Source organism: Trichosurus vulpecula, chromosome 5 (genome assembly GCF_011100635.1).
Source record: "Trichosurus vulpecula isolate mTriVul1 chromosome 5, mTriVul1.pri, whole genome shotgun sequence".
NCBI lineage: Eukaryota > Metazoa > Chordata > Mammalia > Diprotodontia > Phalangeridae > Trichosurus > Trichosurus vulpecula.
Window position 1 is genome coordinate 301,407,466 of NC_050577.1, and position 14,644 is coordinate 301,422,109.

The following is a 14,644-nucleotide window of genomic DNA, read 5'->3' on the forward strand; positions in this document are numbered from 1 at the left end:
TGAATTTCCTCTGGCAAACAAAGAATGCTCCAGTTGTGAGGCTGTTTCCAGGATACCACTGGGGCTGCCTGGAAGGGGATGAAAAGCGGAGCGAGTGAATCTGATGGGGGAAGGCACCTGGAGAGAAATGAATTGAGCCAAAACATTGGAAGACTCGATACAGGGAATGCAGGGATTAGACTTGTCCTGCTTGGGCCCAGAGGGCAGAACTGGGAGCAGTGATAGAGGGAGGGGGCAGAGGCGGATCATGTCTGTGAAGCACCTCAGAAGCCTTAGAGCACAATGTCAATGCCAGCCATTGTCATCATCATCCATAAAATGACGATAAAATGAAGAACTTCTTGACGATCAAAGCTGTCTGGGCTGCCTCAAGGGGTAGTGACTGCCCTGTCACTTCAGGTGTCCAAGCGGAGGCTGGGTGACCTGTAGGCAGAATGCTGGCTCCAGGCAGAGGTTTGGCCTGGATGAACCACTTCCTGTGCCGAGATGCTGGGATTCTCAAAACAAGAGAGTATCTCTAAGTTGGCCAGACCTTCGTGGTGACTGGTATCCTTTTGCACACGTAAAACTTTGCACTGCCCTTCCCCACACTGAATTATTCCCCCCCAAGGCTTATTTATAAGAGAATCTGGCACAAGTCACAGTTTTAAGACATGAAATTCACTAGCTCACCCAACTTTGAGCATTGAGCTGAATGCGTCATACAACGTAGAGTGAAATCATGGATGACAAGAGACTCCAGAGCCCCAGGAGGACTGGAGGGTGAACAAGACCCTTAATGTCATCATTAGTCACTACATTTAAATTCTTGATGTTGTTTAAAGCCCTGTTTCCTCCTTTAGAACCCAGCTGGCATGCCCTGTCCTTCCAGGAGCTTTCCCTAATCTGCCCCACCCCAGACCTCCCATCCTGCTTTGTCTGGCCCCTCTCAGATGCCCCTGGCATTGGGCGGCAGGGCAGGGAGGGGTGGGAACTGAGACTCAGGGTCAGATCCTACAGGGATGGTTCTTGGCTGTGTGGCCATGGGGACATCCCTTCACTTGCCCACACCTCACTTTTCCCACTTTCTGGCTCCAAATCTGATCCCATGACCAATCCTCCTCTCACCTGCCTTTTCAGATGGATTTCTCCTTACTTTCCTCTCTAGGGAAACTGACTTGTTGTTTCCTCTCTACAACATTCCACCTCCAGCCCCGAGCTTTTGCCCAGGCTATCCCATCAAAAACTCTCCCTGCTTCCAGCAGAGATGCCCCCTCAACCTACTAACAAATCCACAAGCATTTATTAAGTGCCTACTGTTTGTCAGGCAGTGTGCTTGGTGTCAGGAAGGCAAAGACAAAAAGAAAACAGTCCCTGGCTTCAAGGAGCTTATTTTCCTTTAGAAGAAGACAACGTACAGAGACAGGGTGTCCCAAAAGTCTTAGTGCAGTTGTAAGCCATAGTGTAAGACGCTTGGGACACCCTGTATAAGTACATACAAAAATTTACGCCACAAATATAAGTAAACTTGGAGGTGGGGTAGGGAGATGTTAGCAGACAGGCCTTCACAATCCCTTTCATTCTGTAGCTTCCTTCCTCCTACTCCACATTACATCGCATTTCCTTTTTGCGTATTTTTTTCCTTCTCTGCATGTGCATTGTGCCCCCTAGGTAGAACGGAAGCTCTCTGAGGCCAGGCACTGATTGTTCTGTCTTTCTGCCCCTAGCTCTTCACACGGTGCCTAGTTGCCTCGTTGTCACTTAATACATGCTTATTAAATTCATTTGTTGCCCCTTTAAGCGTCTCCCCCTCACCCCAGATCCTACTTTGTGATCTCCTTCGGTGCCCGCAACACCGCTGTGGAGCCAGAGGGGCAAGCATGCCCATTGCCATTTAACAGATGGGACAACTAAGGCTCTGAAATGTTAAGGGATGTCCCCCAGGACTCCTGGCCTTGCCAAAGGGCACCATGGTCCATCCCTGCTGCAGGAGCTCTTTCAAGGTGACACATACAAATTAACAGGAAGATGCTAACTTTCTCTGCTCTTTCTTCCAGGGACAAGTTTAAGGACCATTACCAAGACATCAGCCAGGCCTTTGCAAAATTGGATAAACATAAAAATGCCTTCATCTCCCTGAATGAGATGCAGAAAGTCTTGCAAGAATATCAGCCAAACATAACCGAAGAGGAGATAATGACGCTGCTCAAAAGGTTTGTCTAACTGCTCCCTTGTAGCAGAGGCTTTCCCCCTTCCTTCACAGGGTCACTGCGGTAATGGAGGCCGATCAGGGCCCCTCAGGGTGGGCCCAGCCTCCACTGAAGCTGGTCAGTGCTCCTCACTGTGTTCCCAGCTGCCTCTGCTGAGGCCAATCAAGGCCCCTCAGGGTGGGCCCAGCCTCTGATAAGGTCGATCAGAGCCTCTCTAGCTTAGTAGATGATCTCTGAGGGTTGCTGAGGCCATGGGGAAAGGAGCCTCCCTGAAATGGGCCAGGCAGATCCTTAGGTTCTGCACAGCTTGCAGGGCTAGTTAGGGTCCATTGGGATGATGAAATTAGAGTAAAGGTTTCCTTCTTGCCTTGGCATGGCATGGCAGAGCTCTGTCTCTGAGCATCTGCCCTGGCTCAGGTTCTGTACTCTCTACAAAGTCAATAATACAGTCAAGTCAGGGAGATGTATCAGGTTGGAGGTGGGGGGTCATATTTTGTGACAGGGAGAGTCCAAGGAGCCCCATTGTATAAACAGGTCAGAAACCACATATAAAGTACCTACTGTTCAGAGAAAGCCTTGTCTTGTGGTGGGGGAAGGAAGGGCATAGGATTTAGGTCAGGGATGAATCCTGCCCTCATGGAATCACAGTCAGGTAGGAGGCAGGCCCAGATCATTCCATATCAGAGATCTGGGCATGAGCTATGGCATTACAGTGGTGGGGTCACTGGCAGATGAGTGTGTGTGTGTTCACCTGTGTGGCTGGGATGTACCCCACTGGGAGCAGATGTACATGGATGATATGAGCAGGCAGCATCCCCAAGACAATGGGTGAGGAAGTCCAGATGGGCCTTGGTGACTGGGTGGGCAGGGGACTGGGGAGGCGAGGCACTGGGGAAGTTCCAGCAGGTGCCAGCAGGTCTGACATGGGCAACGGGTGGGCAGGCAGCAGGAGTCTAGGGCTGGAGAGCAAGTCGCCAAGTCAGCCAGAATTTGTTAAGTACCTACTGTGCGCCAGGCACTGTGGAAGGAAGCTCATCAAGCACAATGCCCTCATTTTATAAATGAGGAAATAGAGACCCGGAGGGTTTAAATAACCTACCCAGGGCCACCCAGCAAGGAAGAGTCTCAGGCAGGATTTGATCCCTGGTCTTTTTGGATCCAAGGCCAGCATTCTCTCATCATGCAGCTTCAGTGGAGTCTGGCAAGCACAAGCAGAGGCCTAGGCATGGGTGACTGGCCGGTCAGACCACATGGAGAGTTTCCTGTCTGGTTTAGGAAAAACCCAGAAAGGGCAGGGCCCACTCAGGAGAGGAAGGCCCTGCTGTAGGAGGTGATGCCAGGCCAGGGGACACCAGCCAAGTTACTTCCCTCCCTGGGCCTCAGTTTCCTCATCTGTAAAATGGATAGGTCAGATTAGGTGCTCCCTGGAGACCCTTCAAGTTCTGACTCATTGAGTTTGTGCTTGGGCCGGAGAAGAGAAGGAATAGATGAAGGGTGGGAGCAGGACAGGGAAGGGAGGGATGAGTCTTGGCAGCAGAGGGCAGAGCCAGCAGCAGAGAGTAGGCGGATGCAATCCATCAGCATTTATTAACTTGCAAGGTGATGGAAAAAAGAAAGGAGAGAGAAAACTCCCTCACCAGGAGAGCTTTCCAAAAGCTGAAGGGGGCTCTCATGGGGAAGGTGGTGGCCTTCCCTGACCAGAGGCTATTGGGCCTCCTCTTGTCAGGGAGAGTGTACAGAGGACTCACCTCCTGTGGCAGCCACACCACTTTTGGATGGCTCTAATTAGGAATGATTATTCTTGATTATTCTTGGTGCCAAGCCTCAGCTGTCCTCTTTTTATTTCCCCTTTCCCCAATAGTTCCTGGTCTTGCCCTCTGAGGCCAAGCAGGACAAATTGTGAACACACCAGCCTTTCAAACATTTGAACCCAGATCACTGTCTCTGCCCTTAACTCTTCCCTCACTGTGCCAATCTACTCTTCTCCAGGCCTTTCACTCCCTGCCTTCCTCCTCTGGACACTCCAGATTGTCAAGAGCCTTCTTCAATGGTGGCAGCTAGAACTGAAGCTGCCCCTTCAGAGGAAGACTGCCTCACCCCTCTGCCCCTCCTGGTGCAGCCCAGGATTGCAGCAGCTATGTGACTGCTGCATCACTCCTATTGAGGGGGCAGTCCACTAGCGCCCCCAGATCCTTTGCAGAGCAATCGCTGTCTATTCAGGCCTCCTCCATCTTACAGTTGTAAGGTTGAATGTTTCATATTCAATTTCCAGACTTCACATTGATCCCTACCAAATTTCATCTTCATAGAAACCTGCCCAGTGTCCTACTCATCAAAGTCATTTTGGATCCCAGCTCTCCTTCATCCACGGTGTTAGCTGTTCCTGTCCTCTTTGAGTCACTGTCATATTTGATGAACGTGTCTTTGGCCAAGTCAGCATCCAAGCATGGATGCTGGGGCACTCCGGTGGAGACCTACCTCCCACCATGTTGACATTGACCATTAACAACTACTTTTTGAGTCTGACCATCCAATGAACTATAAATTCATCTGCTGATGTTATCATCTAGGCTACACTTCTCCATCTTCTCTACAAGAATTGTATGAGCTACTTTATATCCACAGCATCCCCTTTCTCTACTGGTTTAGCAACTCTGTTAAAAAGGGAAATGAAGTCAGTCTGGCCTGTTTTGATGACAGTGTGTTCCTGGCTTTTCTCACTCACCACATCTGGGTATTTGCCAACCATATCTTCAATTCTCTTGCTAGAATTTCTCCAGGGAATTGATGTCAAACTCTCTGACTCCTCATCTGTAGACTCTGTTCTCTCTTTTTGAAAATCTCAACCACACTTTCCCTTCTTCTCTTCTGTTTTCCTTGATTTTCAGCAGCTCAGAAATCCCACCTGCCAGTGATTTCATGACCCAAGAATGTAGTCACCTGGCCCGTGGGATTTGAATCCACCAGGATCAGCCGAAGGCTCTCTTAATCACTGTCTCTGCACTAATCTTGGGAATTAGCTCCCTGTTAGTCATTCTCCACAGCAGAGAAAACCAAGTAGCAGGGGAGAAACTCAGCCTTCTCTTAATTGGCAGCTATCACCATCCTATCTACCTCAAACAAGGGTCCTAGTCATTCTCTTGAGCCTCCTTTTCTCCCAATGGAGCTAAATAGACTCCATCTTTCTACATCCTCCCTTTCTACATCTCCTTTCTTTTCTTCCTTCTCTCCATCCTCCTCTTTCTCCTTCCCCTCTTTCCCTTCTTCTTTTCTTTCTCCCCATTACATTGGAGGATGAAGGGAGGCAAGTGCTGTGTGAGGTCTGAAGGGAAGGTCATGAACAAATTGGGATTCATGATTGACTTTCTAGAGGAAGTGGAATTTGAATTGGGCTTTAACAGATGGCTAGAAATTCAATATTCTTGTCTTATTGTGAATAGGTACGGTACTTGTATCCTCTTGGTAGATGTTTAATAAATATTTGTTGGTGGACTGGTTTATTGAGTAGACAGAGAGGGAAAATCGAGGACATTCCATAAGGGTAGATTGGGGTTGGACCAAGTCCCCTTCAAAGTCATTTGCAGCTTTTCCAGGGCTCTGACTTTGACCTCTGGATGCTTTCTGCCTTTGGCCAGCCATTATCTATCATATCATCTTTGTCTGGGTCAGCTCTTTAAGGCTCATGGAACCCTTTCCCCAGAGTAACCTTTGGAGTTTGGGCAGAGCAAGAATGGTTATCCCTCTTTGATAGATGGTAATAATGAGAGTTCTCAGTGTCAGGAGGCCACCAGCACTTTGGATAGCTCCTCTGTGGTGAACAAGAGCCTCACTGCAGGGGCGTCCTGGATGGGCTGTGATCTGCACTGATGGAGAGAGCCTCCGCATCAAGGAGATCGTTAACCCACTGGAGCATTTTTGAATGCTAATAAGGCTTTACATTCTTATGTGCCTTTATGACATACCAGCTAGTGAGTATCAGAGCTTAGGGTTCAAAGACAGTCTTCTAACTCCACATCCATCCTTAACACTTTCTTTGTTAAGGCACTGCCTCACACCAGCCTGGATGTGTTTATAGAGGCTTCTCTTCCCTTGTCCCAGTCCTTAAAGGGTGAGTTTTCATCTGTTCTCCCTTAAGGGACTTTCCTTCTCAGGGAGTGGATTCCCAGCCCACAGAGGAGTCTGCCGCAGTCACTGGATGCAGGGACCCTTCCTGACAGGCAGTCCCAGTGAGTGTAAGATCACCTGTGTCCCTAGAGCTAGACCAGACACCTTTCCAAGCAGCTCCCCCAGAACCCTAGCTAGCCTACCTTCCAATGGAGTGATCAACTGTTTTGTGAATTGCCACCCTAAATAGGAATCTGTCTCTCCAACGACGACATTTGTTTTTCTCAAAGCCCTCCTGATGAGCCCATCTCTTTATCTGTAATTATCCATGCATTCTTCTTTCCTGGGTCCAAAATAGACTTTTTCCCTCAATAATGCAGAGACGATTAGCATATGCATTTGATTTTATTACTAAATTTTAATACCAACTTGGCAATTTATCTTTCAGATGAAATACTGTTGATTATTCTTCGGTGCTCTGTCACTGGTGTTTTAGCCAGCTTGAGCCTGGCAATACGGGAGGCTTCTCTGCAGCTGTGGAGATAGGAAATAAAGTTCTATGTTGTTTACTCAGAGAAGGAGACACTCACTCAGCAATAGCCTTCTGTTCCTTTCTACTCCCTCATCCAACTCAGGGAGCATTTACTAGGCACCTACTGAGTCCCAGACATTGGGTGAGGTCCTGAGGAGAGGAAGACCAAAGAGGCAAAGTGACCAGGGAGGGGTGTAATGGGCAAACAGATTCCTAAGTACCCAGTAATTGGGGTGGAAGGAGAGAACATGAACTAGGAAGGGCACCTGGCCAGCCTTAAAGGAACTAGGGATTCTTAAGAGGTCGGAGTGAGGAGGGAGAGCATTCCAGGCAGCCCACGCAAAGACAGAGAGCCAGGAGATGGAAATCTGACTTGGGGGGAAGCATGATAAGCTTCAAAAGTCAGGTGGGTGGCAGGCCTTTAAATGGCAGGCAGAGGACTTTGTATTTTATCCAGCAGTACTTGGGAGCCACTGGAGTTTATTAATCAGTGGCATAGGAAAGAAAAGGAGGGAATAAGCATTTATACTGTGTGTCGGGCACTGTGCTGAGCACTTTTTAAAAAAAAAACAAATGTTATCTCTTGTAATGCTGACAACATCCCTGTAAAGCAGGTGCTATAATTATGTCCATGTTATTGTTGAGGATACTGAGGCAAATAGAGGTTGACTTGCCCAGGATCATGAGACTGGAGAGTCCTGTGCTTTCCAGATCTCTCTTTAGTAGGTATGTGGAGGCTGGATTAGGGGAAAGACTGGAAGCCAACTAACCTATTATTTCAAATAAGTTCAAGTGATCATGATGAAGTCTCAAAATGGGGGGGGGTGGTGATGGTGATGGACATGTAGATAGAAGGGAATGGGAATTGTGGAGGCAGAATGACGACTTGGTGAGTGATTGGACGGGAGGGAGAGCAGGGAGGTGTTTTGATCAAGGTCAGAGCCATTGTAAACAGCCAAGTTGGGTCTGGAACCTGGGTCTTGGCAATCAGAAGAGGCCTCTTCTAGGAGGTGGCTCTTGAGCATAGCTTTTGGTGGGGGAGCTGGGGGTGACAAGTGGCAGAGGTGAGGAGAGAGAGCGTTCCAGGCCTGGCAAACATCGGTGCAAAAGCCCAGAGAGGGGAAATGGAATATTGTACCAGGAGAACATGAAGTGGTTCGGTGTGGCTGGAACATAACAGTGAGTGAGTGAGAGTGAGGGATTTACCATTAGTCTGGAAAGGTTGGAGCAACCGGAGGCAGAGACCAGGGGATTTAAATATTAAAAAAGGAGTTTGCACTTTTTCCCTAGAGGCAAAGGGAAGCTACTTGAGCTTCTTATGCTGGGGAGGGCACAGTAGAACCTGGGCTTTGGGCATTTGCCAAAAAGGACAAGAGACTGGATCCAGAGATCCAGACTGATGCCTTAGCCCCGTTCTGAGTCCACCAGCTCTCTCTCTGGAGGCGAAGAGGAGCTTTCATCATGCGTCCTTAGCAATTGTTGTTGGTCATTGTGTTGGTCCTGGTCTTTCATAGTCGATTATCTTTATGATGTTGTTGAAATTATGATTCTTAGGAAATCCTAGGATTCTAAGTCCAGATCCAGAAGGCACCTCAGAGGTCATCTAGTCCAATTCCCTCATCTTACAAGGAAACTGGGGCCTGGCGGGTGAAGGGACTTGTTCACATCACACAGCTAGTAAGCAGCTAGCAGAGTCAGAATTTGAACCCAGGTCCTCTGACTCCAAAGCCAGTGTCATTCCCATTGTATCGTGTTGTCTCTCCATCATGGTATCCCACGCAGGAGGTTACAAAATGCCAAGTTCATTATCTCATGTGATTGTCCAAATCAAATGTCCAGAGGTTAGTTGTATAAGTAGGATTGTTCCCATTGGAGAGGAGAAAAGTGAGTCTCAGAAAGGAAAATTGACTTGCCCAAGGTCAGACAGCCAGGAGGTGGCAGCACCAGGATAGAAACTCTGTTCTTGCTCCAAATTCACTCAACTCTAATGTGAACAAGCTTAGGTGTGCAATTCATTCATTCATTCATTCATTCATTCATCTATCTAGCCATTCATTCATTCATTCATTCAGCCATTCACCAAGTCTTTTCTAAGTGGCTATTGTGACTGAGCAATGGGAAGACAAAGGGAACAGAAAACAGTTCCTGCCCTCAAGGAACTTACTATAAAATCTTTCTAAATCAGGCTCTGAAAGGTAGGTAGTATGATGGATGAAAAAGCCATGGATCCACGGTCAAAGGACATGGTTTCAGATCTTGACAGTCTCCTTCCTGGGTAACCTTGATGAGTAAGCTGCTCAGCTTCCCTGGGCTCCAGGTTTCCCATCTGCTGGACTCCATGACCTCTAAGGTGTCTTCCCACTCTGACACTTCTGATTGTGGGCTCCCTAAGGTCCCTTTTAGCTGTAAATATGAAGAATGACAGATCTGGGGCTGAAATGGGATCTTGTTCCTCAGAGAATTGGGGGAGAAATGAAAGCACATTTATACATGAACGTCTATATTTAGACACACAACCAAACAGATTTTTTTTTGAGAAACCACTAAATCGCCGAGCTTCTGGTTGCAAAAATATATTTTTGAGTATTTTCTGCCAGGGTTTTGAGAGCAAAGTTTGGCAACGTCAGTTTCAAGCCTGGAAGAAAAGCTTTTTAAAAGGACTTTAACTTGGCTTCTCACCAGTCACTAAGCTTTGCCAATTCAATCTTCCTTCAAGGTGTCTCTTAAATCTGGCCCTTCCTTTTCTCAGCCCCTGGTCTAGTTCAGTTTCTCAGCACCTCTCACCTGTCCTTATGATGGCACCCCTAGTTTATTGCTTCTCCAATCCATCCAAGTCACACTACCAGAGAAATTATCCTGAGAATTTGGAGCCCCTAGAGACCTTAAGGTTCTCTAGGACAACTCCATTTCTCTTTTCTCTCCTCCCCTCCTTTCCTCTCTTCTCTTACCTCTCTTTGTCTCTCCTCTCTTCCCTTTCTCTGTCTCTCCTCTTCCTTCTCTCTGTCTCTCCTATCCTCTAGTCTCTTTTCTTCTCTCTATCTCTCCTTTCCTCTCTTCCCCCTCTCTCCTTTCTTCTCATCTCCTCTCTTCCCTCTCTTTCTCCTCTCCTCTCTTACCCCTCTCTTCCATCTTTCTGTGTCTCTCCTCTCTTCCTTCTTTCTGTCTCTCCTTTCTTCTTTTCTCTTCCCTCTCCTCCTTTCTTTTCCTCTCCTCTCTTCTCTTTCTCTCTCTCCTCTTCCCTCTCTCTGCCTCTCCTCTCCTCTTTTCCCTTTCTTTCTCTCTCCTCTTCCTTCTCTCTGTCTGTCCTCTCCTCTCTTCTCCTCTCCATTCTTTCCCATTCTTCACTCTCCTCTTCTGTATTCCCTCTCTCTCTCTGTCTCTCCTTTCCTCTCTTATCCTCCCTCTCTCTCTTCTCCTCTCCTTTCTTCTCCCCTCCTCTCTTCCCCCTCTCTCTGTCTCTCTTACCCTCTCTTCTCTTTGCTCTCTTGCTGTCTCTCCTCTTTTTTCTTCCCTCTCTCTGTCCTCTTTTTTCTTCCTTCTCTCTGTCTCTCCTCTCCTCTTTTTCCCTCTGTTTCTCCCCTCCTTTCCTTCTCATCCCTGTATTTTGTTTTCCTTTCCTTTTCTTTTTTGAACTGGGCTTATGATTTTATTGGTGTTGGGAACTCCCAGTGAAGGCTCTCCTTCCACCAATGAAGATACCTGTTCTGAATTTGATATTCTTGAGAATTGCCTGGGGGCACTTAGAGACTTGCCCAGAGTCACCCAGTCAGTGTAAGTTAGAGATAAGACTTGAACCTAGGTCTTTTCAACTCCCAGGTCATCTCTCTTCCCACCATGCACACTGCTCCTTTAACAGAGGGAAACTGCAGCCCAGAGAATTCCAAGCTTGGGCTAAGTTGAGCATTGAGTCAGGACAGCCAGCACTTCTAGCTGGGCTCTGACTCCGAGTCCAGATGCTTCCATGAGCCCAATTCAGTATAGTGGCAGCCTCTGTGAGGGATGGGGAAAGGTTCATGGTGGAGGAGAAGCAGCTGATCCATGGCTTTGCAAAGCTCCTAGGTCAGTCATGGCAGCAGCTACTGAAAGCTAGGGAGACGTCAACAAAGCACCCCCAGTGCATTATCTCCCTTCATGTTCCCAGCTCCTTGGACAAGTCACTTACATCTCTGGTTGCCTGTTTCCTCACCTGTAATTAGATGAAAGAATGATAAAGTGCTTATTCCACACTTAGGATGTGCCACTGTGCTAATGCTGAGGGTATTGCCTCAGTCAAGGGACCTCCCTGTGGTTATACAATAAGTGCCAAAGGTCTCTCCTGACTCCACCCACCTAACTACACTGTCACCTCCCTGTTTTCAGCTCCCTACACCCCCTTCTTCATTTGGCTGACTCAGACAGCCCCATCACAGCCAACGTTGTCTTAGTTTATAGAAGAGAGGCCCAGAGGAGTGCAGCAGGACTTGGACAAGGCCACACAGCTAGGGAAGGCTGGATGGCCTAGTGGAAAGGGCATTGCTTGAGAGTTAGAGGACCTGGCCTCACCCCCTAACCTGGGGACACTGGGCAGATCCCTTCCCTCATAGGAGGGTTTCCCTATCTATCAAATAGGAAGGTTGTCCTCTAGTTCTCTGATCTCAGTTGGGCTGGAGCTGAGACTGGACCCAAGTCTTCTCCTAGAGTGGGGATCCTGGTGCTCTGGGGCAGGCGGTCTTGGAAAGCCTGGAGCTGAGCTTTCCCAGATCTGTGTCTGAAGAGGCAGAGCAGGACAAAGAAAGCCAATGACATAGAAGGACATTTACCAAAAGAGGTTTTAAAAACTGAGTTCATGGACCCTGGGTGAAAAACACTTGTTCCAGACAAAATGTCTCATAGTTTTAGGTAAGAGAGTAGAGGGGTGGTGTGTGTGTGTGTGTGTGTGTGTGTGTGTGTGTGTGTGTGTGTGTGTGAATGGCCTAGGTGTCTAGCTGAATTACTAAAGAAGTGAATGGGGAGGTCAGAGGTGGGAAAGCTCATTGCTGACCGCCATCTTGCAGGAGGGCTTCCTGGAGGGGGTGGCCCTTGGGCTCTCAAGAACTGTTTGTCCAGTGAATGGCAGCTTTGGTTGTTGGACTGAGTAATTCCCTTCTTTGTGTGTGCTTCTCACTTTAGCTGGGGGATCTCCTATAACGACAATATAATCTACTACCACGAATTCCTGAAAGCGCTCGATAACTTAAAACCTGTCAAGGCTCAATCCAAGGAGAAGGAAGAAGGTCAGGCAGTGGTCTTCTCACTGCTGGCTCCTGACCAGGTCCTGAAGAAGATGAAGGAAGTGGTCTCAGCAAACTACAACGCTTTCTTCAAGGTACTGCCCCCGCCCTCCTCACTACCTCCAGGGGTGCTTCTGGGTTTCCCCGGGCATTGCCCCATCTCTCCCAGTGACTCCGCTGTCTTCAGCTCTCACCCTGCCTCTTCTGGGGGCCTGGACATGCTCCATCCCCCGTATCCACAGTGCTCTGTGGCTTCTAACTCTGCTTCCCTGGTGAGATAGATAAGCCAAGGAGAATGGACTCCAAGGACGGGCAGTAGAATGCCCAGTGTCTCAAGGCTGGGAAATATGCTCAGGGCTGATGGAAACACTTTGGTGGCATAGATTAGCATGTACGATCCCTCATTTTTTAATGAAAAGAATCATGGCAGATTGGATGGAGTCTTGAGTTTTGTGGCATTACAAAGATCTGGTTTTGAATCCTGCCTCAGATCCTTTCTAGCTGTGCGACCCTGAACAAGTCTTTCTCATAGCCTCAGTCCTGCTTCTGCAGAGTGGGTAGAACACTAGCACCTCCCCCCTCGAGGATCCAGTGAGATGATGCACGTGCAGGTGAGCTGTTACTGTCATTTCACAAATTAGGATGTTGAGGGGGATGGGGCTCAACCAGCGTCATAACTAGTGAGGGGCAGAATCGCTCCAACCGTGCTGTCAAGGAGAGCCAGGTAGACAGGAATGCCCTCCCCGTCCCTGGGCCACGAGAGACTCTGGTGTCTTCCCTCTGCCTGGGGTGCAGCTGGTGGCCTTGGCCAAGGCAAGAGGAGGGTCTGGGGAGCCCCTGGGAGATGGAGGGTGGAACTGAAGCAAGGCTGCACCGAGCAGGAAGAAGATGCAAAAAACCCAGAGTTTTCACCTGCTCGATTTCAACGAGTCCTGGGAATTTCTGGTCAGTTTGATACGTTTGACCGCATCTTAATTAGTGCATCCCATCTCTTGGTGAAAGTGCCTCATGGTGTTGGATGGAGGTGGCCCCAGAGCATCCCCACTCCCACAGGGACTCACAAAGCCTGGCTTTGCTGCTTTGCTGTGTGACCTTGAGCAAATGGTCACTTTCCTTCTCCGGGCCTTAGTTTCCTCATCAGATCATCTTCCATTTAGATCTCAAAGTGATTTTTTAAAAAAATCTTTAAAAAAGATTATACCTTATCATTAATTTTTAAAAATTTTGAGTTCCTAATTGTCTCCCTCCCTCCTGACCTTCCCCCACCCATTAAGAAGGCAAGCGATATGCTATCCATTATATGTGTGAAATCATGCAAAACATACTTCCATATAGATTTGCAAAAAAAACCCCAAGAAAATTTAAGTAGTGAAAAAGTCTGCTTCAGTCTGCACCCGGAGCCCATCAGTTCTCTTTCTGGAGGTGAACGGCATTTTTTCATCCTGCGTCCTTTGGAACTTCCATGGGTCGTTACATTGAGCAGAACAGCTGAGTCATTCACAGCGGATTATTGTACCATATCGCTATTACTGTGTACAGTGTTCTTCTGGTTCTGCTCACTTCACTTTGCATCAGTTCATGGAAGTCTTTCCAGGTTTTTCCAAGAGCATCCTGCTCACCATTTCTTATAGCACAACAGTATTCTTTCACAACCTGTACCATTCCTCAATTGATGACCATCCCATCAATTTCCAATTCTTGGCCACTGAAGAAAGAGCTGCTAGAAATATTTTTGTATATGTGGGTCCTTTTCCCTTTTCTTTGATCTCTTTGGGAGACAGATCTAGTAGTGGTATTGCTGGGTCAAAGGGTATGCACAGTTTTATAGCCCTGTGGGCATAATTCCAAATTTTTCTCCAGAATGGCTGGATCAGTTCACAACTCTACCAATAATGCATTAGTGTCCCTTCTTCTCCACATCCCCTCCAACGTTGTCATTTTCCTTTTCTGTCATATTAGCCAGTCTGATAGGTGTGTGAAGTGGGACCTCAGGGTTGTTTTAATTTGCATTTCTTTAGTCAATAATGATTTTGAGCATTTTTTCATATGACTATAGATAGCTTTGGTTTCTTTATCTGAAGAGTGCCTGTTCATATCTTTTGACCATTTATCAATTAGAGAATGGTTTGTTTTTTATAAATTTGTCTCAGTTCCTTAAATATTAGAGAAATGAGGCTTTTATCAAAGAAACTTGCTGTAAAAATTATTCCCCACTTTCCTGCTCTCTTTCTAATTTTGGCTGCATTGGTTTTTATTTGTATAAAAACTCAAAGTGATCTTTTTAAAGCCCAGGTCCGGCCCTGTCACTCCCTTCCTCAATAAACTCCATTGGCTCCCTATGACCTGCAGGGTCAAATTTAAAACCCTCTGTTTGGTGTTTGTAGCCCTTCCTAACCTGGACCCTTCCAACTTTCTGAGTCTTCTTCCCTTCTCTCCCCACCATATATTCTTTGATATAGTAACACTGTCCTCCTTGCTGTTCCATGAACAAGACTCTCCATCTCCCAACTCTGCATGTTTCCTCTGGCTGTCCTCCATGCCTGGAATTCTCTACCCCTTATCTTCACCTA

General features: G+C 47.6%; 1 protein-coding gene across 1 annotated transcript in view; it reads left to right on the forward strand.

The window, feature by feature from the left end:
• The window catches only part of EFCAB6 (EF-hand calcium binding domain 6), a gene marked incomplete at its 3' end in the record, with an annotated part of 228,542 nt that overhangs the window by 179,109 nt on the left and 34,789 nt on the right, over window positions 1-14,644 (forward strand). The window contains exons 22-24 of the mRNA XM_036760831.1: window positions 1,406-1,417; window positions 2,037-2,192; window positions 11,974-12,169. Coding sequence (XP_036616726.1) covers window positions 1,406-1,417; window positions 2,037-2,192; window positions 11,974-12,169 — 364 coding nt within the window. The remainder of the gene's footprint in view (window positions 1-1,405; window positions 1,418-2,036; window positions 2,193-11,973; window positions 12,170-14,644) is intronic.